At 39.2% G+C, this 19231-nt stretch overlaps 1 protein-coding gene across 8 annotated transcripts in view; it reads left to right on the top strand.

Annotated features, from left to right (window-relative positions):
* The first annotated feature begins 422 nt into the window (after positions 1–422).
* LOC125451661 (serine/threonine-protein phosphatase 4 regulatory subunit 1-like) overlaps positions 423–19231 on the top strand; it is a 93659-nt gene continuing 74850 nt past the window's right edge. For 3 of the 8 annotated variants that reach the window (XM_048529106.2, XM_059646231.1, XM_059646232.1), the window contains exons 1-3: positions 423–462; positions 761–805; positions 10759–10894. In XM_048529106.2, the coding sequence (XP_048385063.1) occupies positions 456–462; positions 761–805; positions 10759–10894 (188 nt within the window). In that variant the 5' untranslated portion in view covers positions 423–455. Of the gene's footprint in view, positions 463–760; positions 817–10758; positions 10895–19231 lie in introns of those variants that run through there. The other 5 variants (XM_048529109.2, XM_048529111.2, XM_048529107.2 and 2 more) reach the window with 5 other exon arrangements.

Here is a 19231-nt window from a genome sequence, read left to right as displayed (position 1 = left end):
ATCATATCCACACCACAACCATTTCTTTCTTTTCTGTCACCGTAGTACCATTGGAGCAGAGGGCTGCTGGAGAGAGAGGACTGGTTTAACCTGAGGGCCACCCCATCTCAGCCAAATTGACGGCTAAGGAAAATACCTCATGGCAAACTCAGCAGTTGTGGGAATTGAACCCATGCTGCTGGCATTGCTCTGCATCACATGCCAACCAACGATGCCAACATGCAATGTCAGACACCAAATTAAAATTCTTGAGGAAGGAGGTGCAACCAAGTAAAATTATGGCATTTCCAATGTTGGTGATACACTACATTGCCTCCAGGGGGCGGAGGGCTTTCCCTTCAGCGCTCTGGGTGCTGCCCGGTCAGTTCCGGCGGAGGCTCATTCCTGTAAAACAGGCAGGGGCTGGGTCAGGGACTGGGGGGAATATTTTAAATGTAGGACCAGGAGGGTGCAAGATGGCGGGTAGGGGAGAGTTGGTTCCTAGTTATTTAATTAATGTATTTATTTGTTTAACTGTACTTTCACCAATTGGTTTTGGTTTTGCTTTTAATTATTCGAAGAGGGCGATCTGTAAATGTTATCGCAATTTTTTTGTGTGACGGAGGGTTGAAGGAAAAGTTTATTTCTAAACCCTGACGGCTTCTGGAGCTGGTATTTTTTTCGAATTTACGATTGTTACAAGGGTTTTAATTGTTCATTTCTCTCTCTCTCTCTCTTCCCACCGGCTTTCTTTGCTTTTTAAAAAAAAAACTTGCTGCAGATTTGTCGTTGGTGCAGGAGGAGCTGCAGGAGGATCTGGACGGATGTGAGTGATGAGTGAGTGGGCCTGGCGGGGAGTGGGGAGTGGGTTTGCGGGGTGAGGTCGGTGGTTAAGGTTATGGCGACTCTTTTCTCTCTCTTTCTCACCCGCTCCCTTTGTACCTTCTACACTCGGGAATTTGTGGTAGGATCTAGGTTTCATCGAGCAGATCTGTCTCCCCACCCTGAACGAAAAGCAAAACCGTTTCGGCCTCAGATTAAAAGTGGGGTTTGGGGGGGCGGGGGGTTTTGGGAGAATGTGGAATGCAGCGATAAGCTTCCTTTCTGCAATAACTTGCCAGTATTTGATTCTGTGTAGAATGTATTTGACAGAGGAGAGTCCGACTTGAACACTGTGGTGGAAGCGGAAATGCTGAAGCCTAGAATTTGGAAGAGATAATGGAAGTTTCTTTTTAGAAAAAGAACTGGATTGTATAGAGTCCGTCTTAGTCTTTTTTTGGGCAGTGGAAGAGAAAGGAAGCTGAGGTTTTATTTAGAGGAAATTGGGGGTGTTTTCTTTGTCCTCCGATCGGGAACACGTTTCCTGGAATTGCGTGCTGTCAGTTTGTCTGCCAAAGTGCCATTTGAAACTGTTTGACTGGTATTATCATTTCATCAGCTTATTCAGCATTGCGTTGGCGTTAACTGTTGTATACAAATGAAAACTTAGAAGTTGTTGCCAAAATAAGGCAGTCCAATTTATTTCTTTTTGCTCCATTGTTGGATAATGAGGGATGTTCTCCCAATCCCTAGTCCAAGTGGCTATTTTTCATGTGTAACTTGGATGGCAAGTGGTACTAGGTAGTTTGATTGCACTGTAGTTGAGCTTGCTGCTCATACTTGTCAGATGTTCAAAGCATAGTTCCAATATCCATCAGGCTCTGACAATGTTTTTTCTAGGTTAAAAAAACAACCCACCTAATAATTTTGGCAATTTTACTGCTGCTGCTGACCATAACTTGTGAACATAATGAAAATCTGAGAATGTTAATGTGTACATGATTTGGATTTTAATTGAAAAATAGAGAAAAGCTACTGCCATTTTTATTCTGAATTTTCTGTTAAAAATTTTCACAGTTGCAGTGGCACATGTTTGTTATGATATTTTGACAATGCAAACAATGTTTTGAATGTGAATGTTGGAATATTTTATGATGAATTGAATATTAATTTTTAAGATGAATTATAAATGTTTGAAATTGTCAAAAGTTGCATCAGTGTGTGCATAAGCCAGTCACTTCTGAATTCCTTTCAAATTGTATATTTGAGAGCAACTGGCATCAATTTTTGAAAGTCCTTTAGACTTTTTATACTTCGGTGCAGTATCTGAATCAGTAGCATGTATGTATATACACGTTATGTTTTATATGCACATGTTGTCAATACACAAATGCATAAGTATTTTGGCAAAATAGGTGTTTTATTCAGGTTTGTGCCATGATCCCTGTGTTAAGTAATGACTGTACATATTGCATCATGGCTTTGCATGCGTACGTGCACACTGAACGAGCAGCTTTTAACTGTGCTGTCCCTGTGGACTGAAGACTCTCGTTGAATTTCCTGGTCTCAACTAAGCTAACAAAGCTGCTAAGTGTAAATTGACGTGTTTCCTCACAATTGAAAGGTCAGAGATTTGAGTTCACATGCACCTTGTTTTGTACGCCAGACCTTGAAGTTGCATTGTCAGAAACCTGTAGTTGTCAATTCTTGTTTCAGAAAGCTAGCAAAAGGAGAGAAAAGGAAAATAGATGACTGTGCTCAGGGAGCTTGTTCGTGTATCTATCTTTCATTGTTTTTGCAAATATTTAAGTTTTCACTACAACTACAAGTTGGCAATAACCTAGGATTCTGTAATCTTGTTCAAGTCTTCACCTCTTTAAGGTAATTAAGGGAATTAAAGCAAGGAGGTATCACTTTGCTTTATGGTGCATATGTATTTCAGAAATGGATCTGTCATCCTAAAATAGCACCAATGTGATAGCAACTGAACCACATGTATTTTGAGAGTGGTTACTACATCAACATGAGGTTGAAGCAAACTTTGACAGGTGCATTTGAATTTCTCTGTTTGTTGACTTTGACAGATTTATTCAAGAGAGTAACAGCAGTCAGCAAGAGTTACAAGTATTTTGGCTTTGTAATTATTTTAATCAACCTGTTCAGTTCTCTTACAATAAACTTCTGGAGCTGGTGAAACTTGAACCCAGGCTTTCTGGCTCAGAGGTCGTGGTATCACACTGTGCCACAAGAACCCATTTTACTTTCATTGGTATTGATATCTGTTCAATCTTGTCAAATGTAGATGGTACATTTTTATGTTTATTTCTGACTACAAATTGATGAAATAAATGAATTTCATGAGTACCTTGGACTTCGGATAATTGGAGAGCTTTGATCACAAGAACCAAAACACCAATTTTCAGTTACCAATTCAAATATTCTTGCTATGAGAGTTTAAATTGAGTCCGAAGGCAGATATCTTCTTGTTTATTTGCAAGATTCTACATTAATTTTTGCATCTGAAAAAGAGGGACCAAGGCAGCATATATGGGCCATTATGAGCAAGTAAAAAGGAAAAGGGCTGACTTGGAGCCAGAAAAGAAATTACTTAATGGCAGAGAGCATGACCGTGATAGTAAATGTTTTTTGATCCACTCACCAACGTGCCTGATTCTCAAGCTCCACTCCTGGGGTCACCACAAAAGTTAATAATTTAATGATTGCTCTCCCATTTAACAGGTTACCTGTTGAAATCAAGTTAACAGAAAACATTGACTAACTTCCTGTACTTAACATGAGCTACTGTTTATTCTAAATAAATTGTAATCATAAGTAAACAGCTATTGAGCTATTAGCAGATGGCTCTACTAGTTAAAAATGTAACCATCTTCAAAAACCCCTGTACAGATGTAGATAATTAAAAATTGCAGGAGCAAAACAGAACCATAGCTAAATAGCGCCCATCTGCATGGTTAATTGAGATGACCCTTTCGCTTGCCAGGGCTTTGTTCTTCATCCCTTTTTCTCCTACCAGGCTCCTTTGCTTTGTACAAGGCGTGGCATAACTAGTACACTAACTTTAAAAAGTCTCTTAGTAGTTGTCTTGAATCAGTAACTTGCCATAACTGATGGGAGAAAAACTGACTTCCAAGCTTCAGATAATCTTACTGTTGGGAAGTGCACACACAATTTGCCCTTCAAACATTCTGAAGGCTTTTTTCTGTATTGTTCATAACCATGAGCTCTTCAGCTTCCCCAGAACCAGAGTGGTCATCACCTTCTGGCATTCATGACTGCTATGTGTAATTGTGACCAATCAGCTACTTGTTGCTGACCAAAATTAATTCTGTGTGCACACCCTGCAGTGTCTTCTACATATGGCTTCTCACATGGCATGAACAAAGTAGTGGTGTGAACACCACAGTTTCAGTAACTTCTTTTTAAACATGTAACAATTTCTTCCACAACCTTTGGTTTTAAAATTGGATATAAGCATAAGTCAAAGGAAGTCTTTTAAAATGTTGTAGCTTTTCAAGTAGAAAAGCTACCTGGCGCAGAAAGAAATAGCAACAATCTCTTTGACGCTAGCTAATCTTCAATGTTTCCACGTTCGGGGACTAGAAAATTGCAGATGTTTTACCCTCGTTCCCACCAAGAAAAAAAACGCAGGATTATAAAGAGCCCATTGTAATGATGGTTCTGGAGACTGCATGGTATATGAGTCAGAATTCCCTTTCACTTGCAAACGCATTGAACAATAAATGATCATTGACTTGAATTTGATTGAGATGTACTATTTCAGATAAATGTGATCGAGTTCTATGTTGAAATAATGAAGATTCTTATGAAAATCGTGCAATTAATGGTCAGTAGATGGATTCTGAAAAGATATTTGCTATGTGACCATAAAATAGGCTTCACCTTTGTTAACAAGTCTGTAATTTAGAGACAATGGCACAATGTGGGCACTAAGCAGTGCATGTTGGTGTTCCCAGCAGAGTTACAAACAGAACTACTTAAATATTTTTAGTTGTTTTCTGGAAATGGGTATTCATAATTTTTCAAGTTTATTGTGAATAAAATGTGCTTGTATGTGAGGAGTACAGTACGAGTTCAGTTCAGAATGATATACTAATAGAATGGGCAGAAGCATGACAGATGTCAAAGGTGTGCAATTCATGTATTATGTTACAAAGAATTAGGAATGGCATTGGGAAGTAGATGACACAACTTCAGGGGGTTGCAGGAACAGCCATCTAGGGATTGGCACAAGCCTTCAACATTTCACAGTAGTTAAAAATGACAAGTGAAACAGAGCTGCCTATTGTCAGCAAGCTTACATGTCATTTTATGTATCACAGTGAATAGTGTTATTTGGATCTGCAAGTTGCATAGGGACATGGATAGATTGTAAGTGGTCAAATCTCTGGCAGAAGAGTTCCATGTTGAAAGGTGAGAGGTCATCTCAATCTGAGAAAGACAGATCAGAGCTTTCCAAAATAATGACAGCAAGAACTGTGTGCAATGAGGGACTGTAGGAACCAAGTACAGGAATTATGAAAAGGTTAATGGCACCGTAGAGGCATTAATTTAGGCCAATGGAATTCTGGCTTTTACCGAAACTGTTTAGGCTAAAGATGATGTGTAGGCTATGTTTCACCTATATGGGTCTCCGGTTAGACCAGTCTGGAGTACTATATTGAGTTCTTGACGCTGCATGTTTTGGAAGATATGTTGACTGTAGGAGGAAGTGAACGTTGAGATTTGGCCAGAGTTCTGACACACACCCACACCCACACCCGAAAGCTGATATCGATATATTAGGCATGCCATTCCTGTTTTATGAGTACGAGTAGTACAGATTTATTTGAAAGATATTGGCTCTAAAGGGGCTACATTATGAGGACAGGCTACAAAGGTCAAGCTTGTGTTGACTTGTGCAAAGATTAAGGATGATAGAATTGTGCCATCTGGTCTTTCAACTATTTCTTCTGGTGCGGAAGTCCAGAATAAATTGGGGCATAACTCAAGCTTTTGAGGCTAAGCTGTTCAAAGATGATGTTGAAAAACAAGTCCTGATCTACATGGTCATGAAATCTGGAATTCTGCCCTTAATTGTAAAATTCAGAACTGAGATTTGTGTAAAACAGAGGTTGGATGGAGTTAACATGCAGATCAGACATGATGTAATTAATTGGCAGAATAGGCTCAAGTGACAAAATGTCCCACTCTGGTTCCTGAATGTATTCTTTTTGAAGGTGGCAGACCAAGTTGAAGTGTGCTTTTAAAAGAAGCATCTTAGGCATTTTAGTTTTCGTACACTGTGTTTCAATTCTATGAAACTAATAAATTATGTTAAACCGTCATAAATTACTGCTACAAACAGAGATGGAGCATTATATCCAATCATGGACACCACACTTTAGGAATAAATTAGACTTTGCAGTGCCGAAATTATTTTTCCTGAATGCTTCCAGGTATCGGAGACTTTAGTTGCTCCACAAAACTAAAGGCTTGGAACCCAGAAAATTTAAACAAAGGTTGTCCAGATGATAGTTTGATACAGTGGATGTAGAGAGAAATGATTTTCACTTGTACGACGTCAGGAGCCAGACAAAAGAGGACTCAAGTAATTTTCGTTTTAATATTGCTTATAATGATACTGAGTGCATTGTCAGAAAGGGTTTTGGAAGCAGATTAATTGAAAGGAACTTGGGTGGGGGTAAATATTTATGGGTGCAGCAAAATTAGGGGAGAGTCGAGGTTGGGCAGTTTATTCAAGGATAAGCTAGTTTGGGTTGTTCTCCTTCTGTGCTGTATAAAGTTAAATTGTCCCAGTTAGCTATGTTTAAAGTCACTGGCTCTCATTTAATCAGTGATTCGCTAAAAGTTGCATTTTCTTTCTAAATCATTCTAAAGTTTAACTCCTCTCTTTTATGTACTTCTCAGCATATTATGACATTCACATTAGGAAAGCTTTTAGATTAGCTTGATGGCTTAGTTGCAAAGCACTATAAGCCTGCTTTCTGTGCTAAGTTTCAGGTATCTGTGTGTGTTTGATTTTTTTTGCATGCTTTATACTTTAGTTGTGATGCCAGTGTTCTCTTGGAAGGGTAGTTTCAATAGTATGTAGATCTAACCAAAATAAACAAAAGAATATCATATTGAGTAATATGTCATGAGTTACTTGACAGTTAGGCTTTTGTGATTTTATCATTGTGACTGTACTGTGAATTTCAGGAAGATCTCGTTTAGTCTTCGACATTTGCTGCGTTTTGGTTATGCCGGCTGGAGCTGCAATTGGCAATAGTGCCTCTGGTTTGGGAACAATAGTAACTCCTGGATTCTGACTGCACAGGGCTTTATTTTTACAAGTACGTGAATTAGTGCAGGATCAGGCTAAGTTTTGATACCCCCCCCCCCCAGCCACATTTAAACAGCATGCTAGTAATTTTTCAAACTTCTATGCATTTTATCATAGGCAGTAATTGAACTGTATGCAAGCATTTTGCATTTTAGAACATAATTTACATAATGTCTGCCTCAGGATTGGGAGGTTTGAAAATATATTGCTTGAGTTAAAGCTGCAAAGAAAATTGACAGAGCTTGCTTTGACTAAGTAGTTTTCTGTGATCGTCATCAAAGGTTTTTGATCTTAAATTGAACTTTGACTCTGGAATATGACACCTCAATGTATTCAGTAGAGTCTTCTAAAGCAGCAGTATCTGCCAAGAAAAGCATGAATGAAATTTGTTCAGTTTAACAATTCAAATACTGATCTGATACAAGTATTTAACATTAGATTAAAGACATGTTTTAATTATTGGGCCAGTTATTTGAGAAATAATGGAATGTAGGCTGGTCTTGTGTAAACACTTTGTGAGAGCATAGTAAGCAATAAGGATGTGGTAGGAAAAGAGGTTGCATAGTTGAAATTTTTGGAAGAACCAAGACCAGAAGGATGTGTTTGCATCTATTTATGAATGCAAGAATATTGTGAAAATAAACATATGAAGAACAATAGCATAGTAATTTAGAGGCCCAGACTAGTGATCTGGAGTCAAAACACATTTCTGTCCATGTCAATTTGGTGGGCCTGGAATAAGAAGCTAGTATTGTAATGGTAAATGCCATGCTACTAGATGATTGTGAAAAAACAAATTGGTTCATTAATAACTCTTTGGGAGAAGGATATCTGTCATCTCTGCTTGGTCTGCATGAATTTGACTCTTCACTACTCACCAAAATGGCTGTGTGGTCCACTAAGTGGTCAAGAAGGTGGCACGTTTTCAGTTTCTCAAATGAAATTAGACGAGTCCCTGCCAGTGATATTTTCCGTAAATGGAGAAAACAATTGAACCAAGAATATTGAAGTAAATAAGTGAGAAAATTGGAAATCTTTGGTGCCTTTGCTTGGTGTTTTAATGTATCAGATAATGCTGTTGTGAAGCATTCTGCAGGTACCCTTGCAGCTGATTTCGAACAGTTGAAAGCACTAAGTTAGTGCTTGTTCTGATAACATTTCAACTTTCCATTTTTATATTGGTAATTTTAGGAGATTCATGACAGAACAAAGAATAAATTGATCAACTAGTCAATTGACTAGTTTAAAAATTGTAAGAATCCATAATCAAATGTTTTTGTACAAAGTTCATCATGTTGGCATAGCCTAATGGCTTCTGGTGAATTAAAATGTCATTGATTCCCCAAATTTCTGAATGAAGTTCCTTTCCACATCTTCAGGTTGAAAAGTCAGCCCTTAGGTCATCTGGGTGTTCTAAATTTATGGTGTGTCAATTTCAACGTTGAAGCTTTTACTACGGCATCAAATTGTGAAGACAGAAGTAGGTCTACATTTATCAGTGTTTCATTCTTACTTCAGAGTCCTGCTTCTAAGGTTTCTGCATAAGTGATATCCTTTTAAATTTTCTTCCCAAAATGACCCAGATACTTGACTGGATGTTATCCAGAAGGCCTTTGACAAGGTACTGCACAGGAGGTGGCTGAGTAAGATCAGGGACCATGGTGTTAGAGGCAAGGTGCTGGCATAGAAAGAAGACTACTTTCTGCCAGACAGCCAGAGAATGGGGTTAAAAGGATCTTTAACAGAATTTCATAGAATTCTTTGGGTCTTATGGCCAAGTGGTAAGATTGGAGGTTTTCTTCCAGGTTGCCTCCTGTGATGTTCGGTCTCTGCTCTATCTATCAAGTTGTAGCCATTTCAAAAGTGTCTGAGCTAAGAGTGGGACTACCAGCTGAATATTTGTGTATCTAACTAATACCAGCTGTTGTCCCCGGATCATTATTGAGGCTGGTCCCAATTACTCAACGTTCCGTGGAGTTGTCACAGAGGCACATGTGTATGTGAATACCTATTTGTAGATATTCAATAAACTGTGAACAGAGCAGTCCCCTGCCTCAATAATGCATGTGATTCTGGGTATGGAGTAATTAAATACACGTCCTAAAGAGTAGACAGATATGTGCTTAGTACCAGGGTCATTTGAGTTTTTGTTTTTGTTTCAATTTGCGTAGAAACTGATTTTTGTGAACGTGAGATCTTTATACCAAATTGTTGTACTTTAAAATCTGTACGTTGTGAACGTTGATAGCTGCAAGAGATGTTGAGTCATACCAAACTACTTGATATGCCTGACTGTTATTTTGTGATTTTTATATAATCACCTGTGGACTACTATGTTTCCCAAAGCCCTTCGGGCACCATTTATTGCAGACCTACTCTGGTGGCAAAATGAATCTTTAGTCTTGATTTGTGAGGGCAGAAGAGTTGGCGTGGCCAGGCAAGGTGTTTCAGTTGCTTGGAGTATCCGTGTCCTGAGACCCCTGGGCTGATGAGTTATGGCAGTTTAGAAATTCTTAATTTGTTAAAATACCTAGCTCTTTAACTGATATGATTAATTTCCTCTCTGAATCACTTTGTCTGAGGACTGTTAGTGCCTTTCTGTGTCTCATTGGAACTCTCAACTTTCTCTAGTGGGTGGAATTCTTGTTTTGTTTGAATGTACCATGCCCTTTAATATGAGGGAGCATGAGTTGGAAGGCTGCCCACTGCACTTGGCATTTTGACCTAGATTGAAATTTCACATTTCTTGACTCGGTCAGATATGGAGCGTCCATTGAAGTCTTAAGTGGCCCTTAATCACTAGACTTTTATGATGAATGTTGAAAAGCTGCTTAACTCTGAGGGAGTCTTTGCTTGTAGTTCATGCTATAGGATAGCAACCAGATAAGGCAGCCATTGCTGAGTTTACTCCCCTTAACGCAGAACAATGTAACTTCCAAAGCAAGAACAGCTGAGAATTGATTCTTCCCAGACAGTAATAACTTCGTTCTAAATGGTTCAGTAGATAATCCTATAAACTTGTTGCATCTTTACAGCTGATGATATTCTAGATCACGCTGGTAGATGTAAAGAAGTCCACGGTGTTGTCAGAGGAGGAGCGTTGCCTTTAACTTGTATGTCTAATTCAGATTCTTATAAAACTGTAAAAGGAAAAAGAATACATCAAAAAACTTGATAAATATGACACAAGTGTTTAAGTGAAGAACTTTAGAATCAAGTTCTGAAAGTCAGTCTGATGTTAAATGACCACACTGGCAGTGTGACTTCACTTTGCTGTGTGAGTTGAGTTTGCAGTCAAATGTATGAGAAAGTTTATTGCAAATAATTGAGCAATCGGCTTAATGACGTCTTAAGTATCCCAACTATGACTTCAACCAACTCAATGATATTGTTTGTCACAGCAACATTGTGATAGCAGTGCAATTAACATCATATAGTGCCTTTATTGCTTGCATTTGCTCTCAACTGGCTGGACATTTGTAACAATAATACAGTACATTGAGTTTCTGGTTATCAACACTATGTATAAGGAGTCGTTCAAATTTAAAGTACAAACAGGTTGCAATTACAATTAACATTTCTGATGTCTCTGCCAGTTGGTGTGGATGACTACAGCTCAGAGTCTGATGTCCTTATTATACCTTCAGCCTTGGATTTTGTTTCTCAAGACGAGATGCTAACACCGTTGGGCCGACTGGATAAGTACATTGCTAGTGAGAACACGTTTAACAGGTATGATGTGGAGAAGTACAATTAATGCAGATAATCCTGTGCAATAATTATTTCTTTTTTAAAAGATTAAAATTTCTGTTCTTGTTAGTAAGTATATTTCATACCACAACCTGATATAGTTGTACAGCACATACAAAATCAACGAAATAATACTAGATTTATACTTTTAGGTTTTGTGAAAAAGTGTAACCACAATACATAATTGTGATTTGATAATTGCACAACTAATAAAACCTCATCATAAAACACTTAAACTTTTGAACTACAGTATTTTCACACACCTGTAAATTCAACCTAGTCTTGTACACCATGAATGTAATTTATGATATGCTTTTTGCTAATCCAGAAACACAATTCAAGTTTGTTAAAATGTTTTATTGTGGAAATAACTGGGGTTGTATTGAACTATAAATGAAGCAGGTTTAAGGATGACTACTCATCTGTGCTGCTTTAGCTCATCTTGATTTATATGGCAGTGAAACACTGCACTGGGTCTTGGCTTGAAATTAGAAAAGAGCAGTCACAAACTCCTGATACACTGACCCCTGCTGAATAGTGTAAATACTGACTTCACCAGAATGATGCCTCCTTGGTGAAGTAACGTAAGACTCAGTGTAGTGGGTGCCATTATATTGGAGTTTTACTCTTATTTAAATGACTATATTGAGGGAAACAGAAAAATAAACGGGTGGGGAAAAGTTGATAACTAATTTCTGTAAATTTATTTTTACTTCATTTTTCTATCACTTTGTAATATGACAAACAAGGAATGTATTTTCTTTGACCCGTATCACAACCCCTTTTTTGTAGTAAAGAGGTGGAAGTTGGTTTAGAAATTAGCTCTTAAACTGTACCTGTGCTGCTACTCATAGAGAGGCCTGAGTTAATCTCCCTCTCTGAAAAGAGATGGTGGCTCAGTGGTTAGCACAGTTGCCTCATGGCGGCAGGGACCCGGGTTCAATTCCATCCTTGAGTGACTATCTGTGAAATTTGGACATTCTCCCTGTGTCTGTGTGGGTTTCTTCTGGGTGTTCCAGTTTTCTCCCACAGTCCAAAGATGTGCAGGTTCAGTGGATTGGCTGTGGTAAATTGCCCTTAGTGCCTGGAGATGTGTAGGTTAGGTGGATTAGTCATGGGAATTGCAGGGTTATAGGTATGGGGTTGGTGGGAAGGGGAGAGTACGGGTAGAATGCTTTTAAGAGCGTTGGTGTAGAGTCAGTGGGCTGAATAACCTCTTTCTTCACGGTTAGAGTTTCAGAATATTATCATAGAATCATATCTGTCACTGTCATTGAGGCTATACTCTTTTTCACTCAATCGCAGACAGTATGGCATACAGTGGGCTAGGTAATAGATATTTCCCAAGGATGTGCTTAATCAACTGGATAGTTTGTTTGCAAAGTAAGTGTGTTGGAATCATGAAGAGAAAAGACCCCAAGAGTAAGCTTTGGTTCTTGTCAGCCGGAGGGTTTAAGCATTCTTGCATCTGAGAGCAATGTTACAATTCCTGAATAGAAGCAATAACACCTTTTTTAAAAAAAAAGTTGGATTCCACTTTAGGATTTCAAACTTAGAGTTTTTGCATGTAACAAATAAACTAAATCCAATATTGCTGAAGTATTGCTTAGTGGGCATCTAATGCTAATTACAGAAATTGTGACCCTTGTTAATGTCTTAACATGACTCCTAACCCCACAGGACAACAATGTTCTTGGGAAAACATCTAAAGTCACTCAGGTGTGACTTCTTCACATTGTGTCATCATATGGATTGACCGTTGAAAGTCACTTTCCCTCAATTTTTGGAGTATGCCTGCACTGATTACTGTTAGTCAGGCCCCATTTTGATAACTTCTGCCTCCATGGCAAGGGCAAATCTTCAAGATCCTCGAGTGCCAAAGGATGTGTCTCTTTAGCCAGTTTCACAGGCTTGTTGTGAGACAAAAATCATATCACATCACAGGACCCTCTTCTTTAATCCATTTACCTTAAGTTAAAGCAACAGCCCAAAATGTCTTAAATTTTGCATTTGAAGTAAACGTACGCCCCATTGAGAGAATAGAAACTACTTGCATGATTTCTGAGTTAGTTAGAAAAATCTTAGACGTAGTGATGACTTAAAATCAATAACATGTCCTGGCTGACCCTGGTGGATCAACAATGCAAGCCCATTTTGAAAACTGTGGTGCCAAATACAAGTGTCATTGCTGCATGAATATTCAGTTTGCATTTCCTTTTAAAAATAATGTTTAAGTATTTCTGAATTTACTTTGTCTTGAAATGCGCTTTTGTGTTTAAAAAGAGAACTCCAGTCTTGTGCAGAGATAGTAGGAACTGCAGATGCTGGAGAATATGAGATAACATGGTGAGAGCTGGATGAACAGAGTTTCTGAAGAAGGATCTAGGCCCAAAACGTCAGCCTTCCTGCTCCTCTGCTGCTTGGCCTGCTGCGTTCATCCAGCTCTGCACCTTGTTATCTCCAGTCTTGTGTAGACATTTTTGTATCTCATTCATAGTGATAGAATGCTGTAGGAACTGATGCTGGTGACATTTGTATCACAGCAGACCGTTTTGGGTCTGGCCTGACATGGAGTCTGTTGTACAGAAATAATTCTGTGTCCGTCAGTTCTTTCTACTCTGTGCAGACTTTACACCAAGAAGCAAATTCTGAAATAAGACCAAATGACCTTTTAGATGTCGGAACCACATCTTTTAATTTGCTGCCTGTGAACTTTATGCAGTACTGTAAGGTCCACACAGGTCTACAGTGTGATAGGTGCTTGTTTTGTACACAGAAAAAGTAGATTGCTGTGTGGTTTATGTAGCTAGTAGGGGAACCCACCATGTGGTCCTTCATGCTAACAAATTGTAGTGCGCCATCAGATTACAAGTAGTAAAGCTGTTACGTAAATGTGATACAAGCAGTAATTTTGGATGTAGATTGTGAAACTCTTTCCCCTTTATTTTGGATGAAGTATATTCTGTTCTTTTGAGGAAGGAAATTGTAATAGCTATATTTTTGTGGTTAGGTAAGCCTACAATTGTGAAAATTAATGACATATAGGTTTAATGAAAAGTGAGGTAAAAGGAATCATCTAGTCCATCAATGCAAGTTAAAGTAAAACTTGTACATCTCAATATGATGTGCCTGAAAAGTTACTTTATACAGTATCACTTAATTTTCTTAGTTCATGAAATGTAAACGTTTGTGATAAAAATTCACTGGCTTCTGAAGACAAATCTGGAAATGAAGCTCTGCAAATTCTTCTCATTACCTAACAATTAAATCTGAAGTGATACAAAAATATTATGCTGAAGATGAAGTTTAGATTTTGTGAAATTACTTGTTGGAAAAAGATTTTTAAGGCTGTATTCTATATTTCATCCTCATTGGAAAATTGAGGATTTCAGGGAAGAACAGGTTTGCTTTGGTTTCTGTATTTTTGAGCACTTAGCATATATTTTCAAGGAATTTAAGTTAGTTCCGATATGATGTGATAGTTATGTTCTCGTGCGATCTCATGTACAGGAAAATCGTGCAATAGCCGCACCATTTAAACTAATGGGGCCGGAATCGTGTTATAGCCAAAACAGGTGAGGAGGGTTCGCGTTCAGCAAACAGCAGTCTAAATTCTTCAACCAAGTTAAAGTCAATTTGCATTGAAGAAACACACATGATATCAGAACCCCCTATATTTTGTTTTATATTCACACAGTTGAAAGAAGTGCTGTGCACATTTGTTCACACTAGTTTTTCTTACTCAATGGTGTGCAGTTCTCCCTTGCTTTCTGTTGACTGATGATATGTACCGAGGTTGAATAAATGCAGACTAAACAACTGTAATCTTCAATTAACTAACAAGACATGACGAAGTGAAATACACAAGGACAGCTAATTTTCAACAGCATTTTTCTTTTTTAAAAATGTAAGCTGAGAAATAGAAGGAAAGATCATGGTACAATCAAGATGGCAGAATTTACTAGGTTGACTCTCTTTCTATTAGTGCCTGTGGTTTCTTTTGCTCAACTGGACTTGTCCTGCTGAATGTGAAATATGCCATGAACAAGTTGAATCAGGGAAAGGTAGTTCTGATATTCTGACCAATGTTCTCAACTACCAAAATATCATTGATAATGGGAACTGCAGATGCTGGAGAATCCAAGATAATAAAGTATGAAGCTGGATAAACACAGCAGGCCAAGCAGCATCTCAGGAGCACAAAAGCTGACGTTTCGGGCCTAGACCCTTCATCAGAGAGGGGGATGGAGTGAGGGTTCTGGAATAAATAGGGAGAGAGGGGGAGGCGGACCGAAGATGGAGAGAAAAGATGATAGGTGGAGACTAGAGTACAGGTGGGGAGGTAGGGAGGGGATAGGTCAGTCCGGGGAGGACAGACAGGTCCAGGAGGTGGGATGAGGTTAGTAGGTAGAAGATGGAGGTGCGGCTTGGGGTGGGAGGAAGGGATGGGTGAGAGGAAGAACAGGTTAGGGAGGCAGAGACAGGTTGGACTGGTTTTGGGATGCACTGGGTGGAGGGGAAGAGCTGGGCTGGTTGTGTGGTGCAGTGGGGGGAGGGGACAAACTGGGCTGGTTTTGGGATGCGGTGGGGGAAGGGGAGATTTTGAAGCTGGTGAAGTCCACATTGATACCATTGGGCTGCAGGGTTCCCAAGCGGAATATGAGTTGCTGTTCCTGCAACCTTCGGGTGGCATCATTGTGGCACTGCAGGAGGCCCCTGATGGACATGTCATCTAAAGAATGGGAGGGGGAGTGGAAATGGTTTGCGACTGGGCGGTGCAGTTGTTTATTGCGAACCGAGCGGAGGTGTTCTGCAAAGCGGTCCCCAAGCCTCCGCTTGGTTTCCCCAATGTAGAGGAAGCCACACCGGGTACAGTGGATGCAGTATACTACATTGGCAGATGTGCAGGTGAACCTCTGCTTAATATGGAAAGTCATTTTGGGGCCTGGGATAGGGGTGAGGGAGGAGGTGTGGGGGCAAGTGTAGCATTTCCTGCGGTTGCAGGGGAAGGTGCCGAGTGTGGTGGGGTTGGAGGGCACCCTGCAGCCCAATGGTATCAATGTGGACTTCACCAGCTTCAAAATCTCCCCTTCCCCCACCGCATCTCAAAACCAGCCCAGCTCTTCCCCTCCACCACTGCATTCCAAAACCAGTCCAACCTGTCTCTGCCTCCCTAACCTGTTCTTCCTCTCACCCATCCCTTCCTCCCACCCCAAGCCGCACCTCCATCTCCTACCTACTAACCTCATCCCACCTCCTTGACCTGACCGTCTTCCCTGGACCTACCTATCCCCTCCCTACCTCTCCACCTATCATCTTTTCTCCCCATCTTCGGTCCGCCTCCCCCTCTCTCCCTATTTATTCCAGAACCCTCACCCCATCCCCCTCTCTGATGAAGGGTCTAGGCCCGAAATGTCAGCTTTTGTGCTCCTGAGATGCTGCTGGGCCTGCTGTGTTCATCCAGCCTCACATTTTATTACCAAAATATCATGTTGGCATGGGCGCTTGCCACTTTGCTTTTGTCGTGGATCAATGAATGTGGTCTAAGGTTTAAAAAAAACTCTGGCTCCTTCATCCTTTTTCAGAAGTTCACTTGCTCAGACTTACTTTAAGCTTTCAGTCAATATTAAAACCAACTACCAGAATGAACTTTGGGTTAAAATTTAACTTTACTTTTGAATCAATGCTTGTTGAGGAAATGTCCAAAATATTTTAAGATCTAAGAAAATAAATTTGATTCAAATGACTGTTATGAATCAAAATTCAAGATCTTGAGCATACAAGAGGGAGATAAGAGATATTATCCAAAGAGGAAGTGGGTGTGATGAGTTTAATGAATGTTTTGCATTCCAATATGTTGTGTGACTTTCCAGTTTCAGTTCACCCTGTTTACATCCCTAAACTATAATACAGTCCTGTTTTTTTAAAATCTTTTTCTTTTACTAATGTCGACACTTCACCTAACCCAGTTTGGCTTAAATTGAGGCAACTTGTTAGAGGCAACAGAGCAATTACCTCATAACTTTGGTCCTACTGCTGCAACATATAATGTTTCTGAAACATGATCATGCCTGAAAGGGGGCTTGGCTTTTCTGATTCTGATCCTCAAAGTCCTTTTCCACCAAATCATCCCAGAAAATTCCAAGTGCTGAGTTCGCATTACTAATGTCATCTCAATAGATGAATGATTAAATAAAATGTCCATGCTAATCTGTTTTTCAGATGAAGCATGGTAAGGTCTTTCAGTTGTCTTGTCAGAGAAATTAAAACACTTGAAAGTGTAATTCAATTTATTAGTAAAATTTTTAAGATTTATTACATCAAGGTCCCTTTATGGCAGCCTGTTTACAATCCTGAAATGTAGCAGCAAGCAAATCCATGGTATGATTATAAAGTTGAGGCATTGAATTTGGTGCAGTGCTAAGGTTGGTGAGGACAGGATGATCAAATAGGACTAAGGGGGGACACGTTAGGCAAGGTGGAAAGTGGAAGATGAAAATCCAACAAAAAGCAATAGTGGTGCCTTGGCGAAGGAATCTATCAGGTGTGTCAGGGCATACTGCCTAACCAACTGTGAAGTTCCCAAGCAATCTGGTTTATGCTACGGTCATGACTGGCGAGTCAATATGTAATTTTCCACTGTCACTGAGAATGTGGTTTCAGTTTAACTGTGGAACATTGTAACTTCTCCAGTAAAAGGCATAGGGAGATAACACAGGAGGAGAATACTTAGGACAGTCCAGATGTACTGGTTTGTGGAAGGAAACAATGACACTCTTGAAGTTGGTCCAGATGTTCAGGAAAGTGTAAGTGAAACCATGAATAGCACTCTGTGGAAACTAGATAATGACTTTTATTGAAGGCAAAGATGCAGACCAACTTTGGCAGTTGGGAAATTTCAAAAGTGAATCGTGGGAGTGGCAAAGACTTGCTGAGCTGAGAAGTAGTGATTTGTTAGTTAAATAAAAATACAGTGGCAATCATGTAAGGTAAGTACAAACATAATGGTGTGGATGGAAAAGATGCTGAAGTATTTTGAATCATGGGATGATAGCAGTTGTGAAGGGCAGTGGATGTGTCTGAGGAAAAGGAGATGATCACAGTCTCAATTTTTGTATCACAAACAAAGTCAATGAGAGGAAGTGCAAAGATATTCTGATTAAGTATTAACAGGATTTTGCTGATTGAAAATGAAATTGTTTTATTTTAAATAAAGTGATGGAGGTGAGAGACAAGTCTACATTTGTAGAATTGTCCAGCGGATCATTAAGTCAAAGCTGATGAATCACAGAGTGTAATTACGGTTGGCTTAGAGAGTTCATTCCACGGTCTGCAAAAGGATGAAGGGAATGAAGTATGAAAAAAGGATATGTTGATCATTTTGATCTTGGCTTGGTCCCAGTTCAAGTGGATCATATATTTTGGAGCATTAATTCAAGAATTTGTTTATTTGTAGTGTCACTATTACTTCATACATGCTTTCTAATATTAAGACGCTTCTTGAAATCCACGTAAATTCTGAAAGACAGTTTATTTTGAGTTTCAATCTGCAGAAAAATATTTTTTCGAAGTCATATGCAAGGACAAGACCTATTGGGAAAATATAGAATAGACATTGTGATGGATCACAGTGTTCAAAATGCTCAGCTAAAGAAATTTGATTTTTACAGTTCACTTACGATTTAACAGATCTCAATTTGAAAACTTACTAAGGCACGGCTGCATGTCTGCAATTTTAATGAACAATTCCAAACATTATTTGAAATTCTGTAAGACCTAATAAATGAAAGAATACTCTATTGTACAACACCTTTGATGACCACAGGTCGTTCGGAAGCCTTTGCTCTCAGCAAGTGCTATCACTACTGTCAGTTCGGAAATGTAGCAGTCTCATTCCCTGCAGCTTTGTTCCTGACTTTTTCTTTTAATATCAAAACTATGTTATTATCTTGCTAGCTATTAATGATCTTAATTTTCTGATCAATTCTGGTATCTGTTAGCACTGTACTGGATTCAGCAGATCAAAAACAATGACATCTGTGGTCAGCTGAATCAATGCTGCATCAGGCTTGCATTTTCTGTGACTAATTTTTGCAACTTGCTTGTTCTGGTTAGTCCATTTTCCCTCCAGTAATAATTAGCACATGTTTTTGCTAATGGAGGTAGGGATGAAGGGCTTTCGGATCCCAAAATTGCTGTCAAGAAGCATCAGGTGACAGTATTACTTATCGATAGCTTTGCTCACTTGAATGCTTCTCTCTGCTTCACTTTGCTGTGCACTTCTGCGAGACTGTAACTCTAGCTTTGGAGATCACAACA

The sequence above is a fragment of the Stegostoma tigrinum genome, chromosome 5, assembly GCF_030684315.1.
Source record: "Stegostoma tigrinum isolate sSteTig4 chromosome 5, sSteTig4.hap1, whole genome shotgun sequence".
In the NCBI taxonomy this organism is placed as follows: Eukaryota; Metazoa; Chordata; class Chondrichthyes; order Orectolobiformes; family Stegostomatidae; genus Stegostoma; species Stegostoma tigrinum.
Note: the sequence above shows the minus strand (reverse complement) of the source record. Positions and strands in the feature narration are given on the sequence as shown.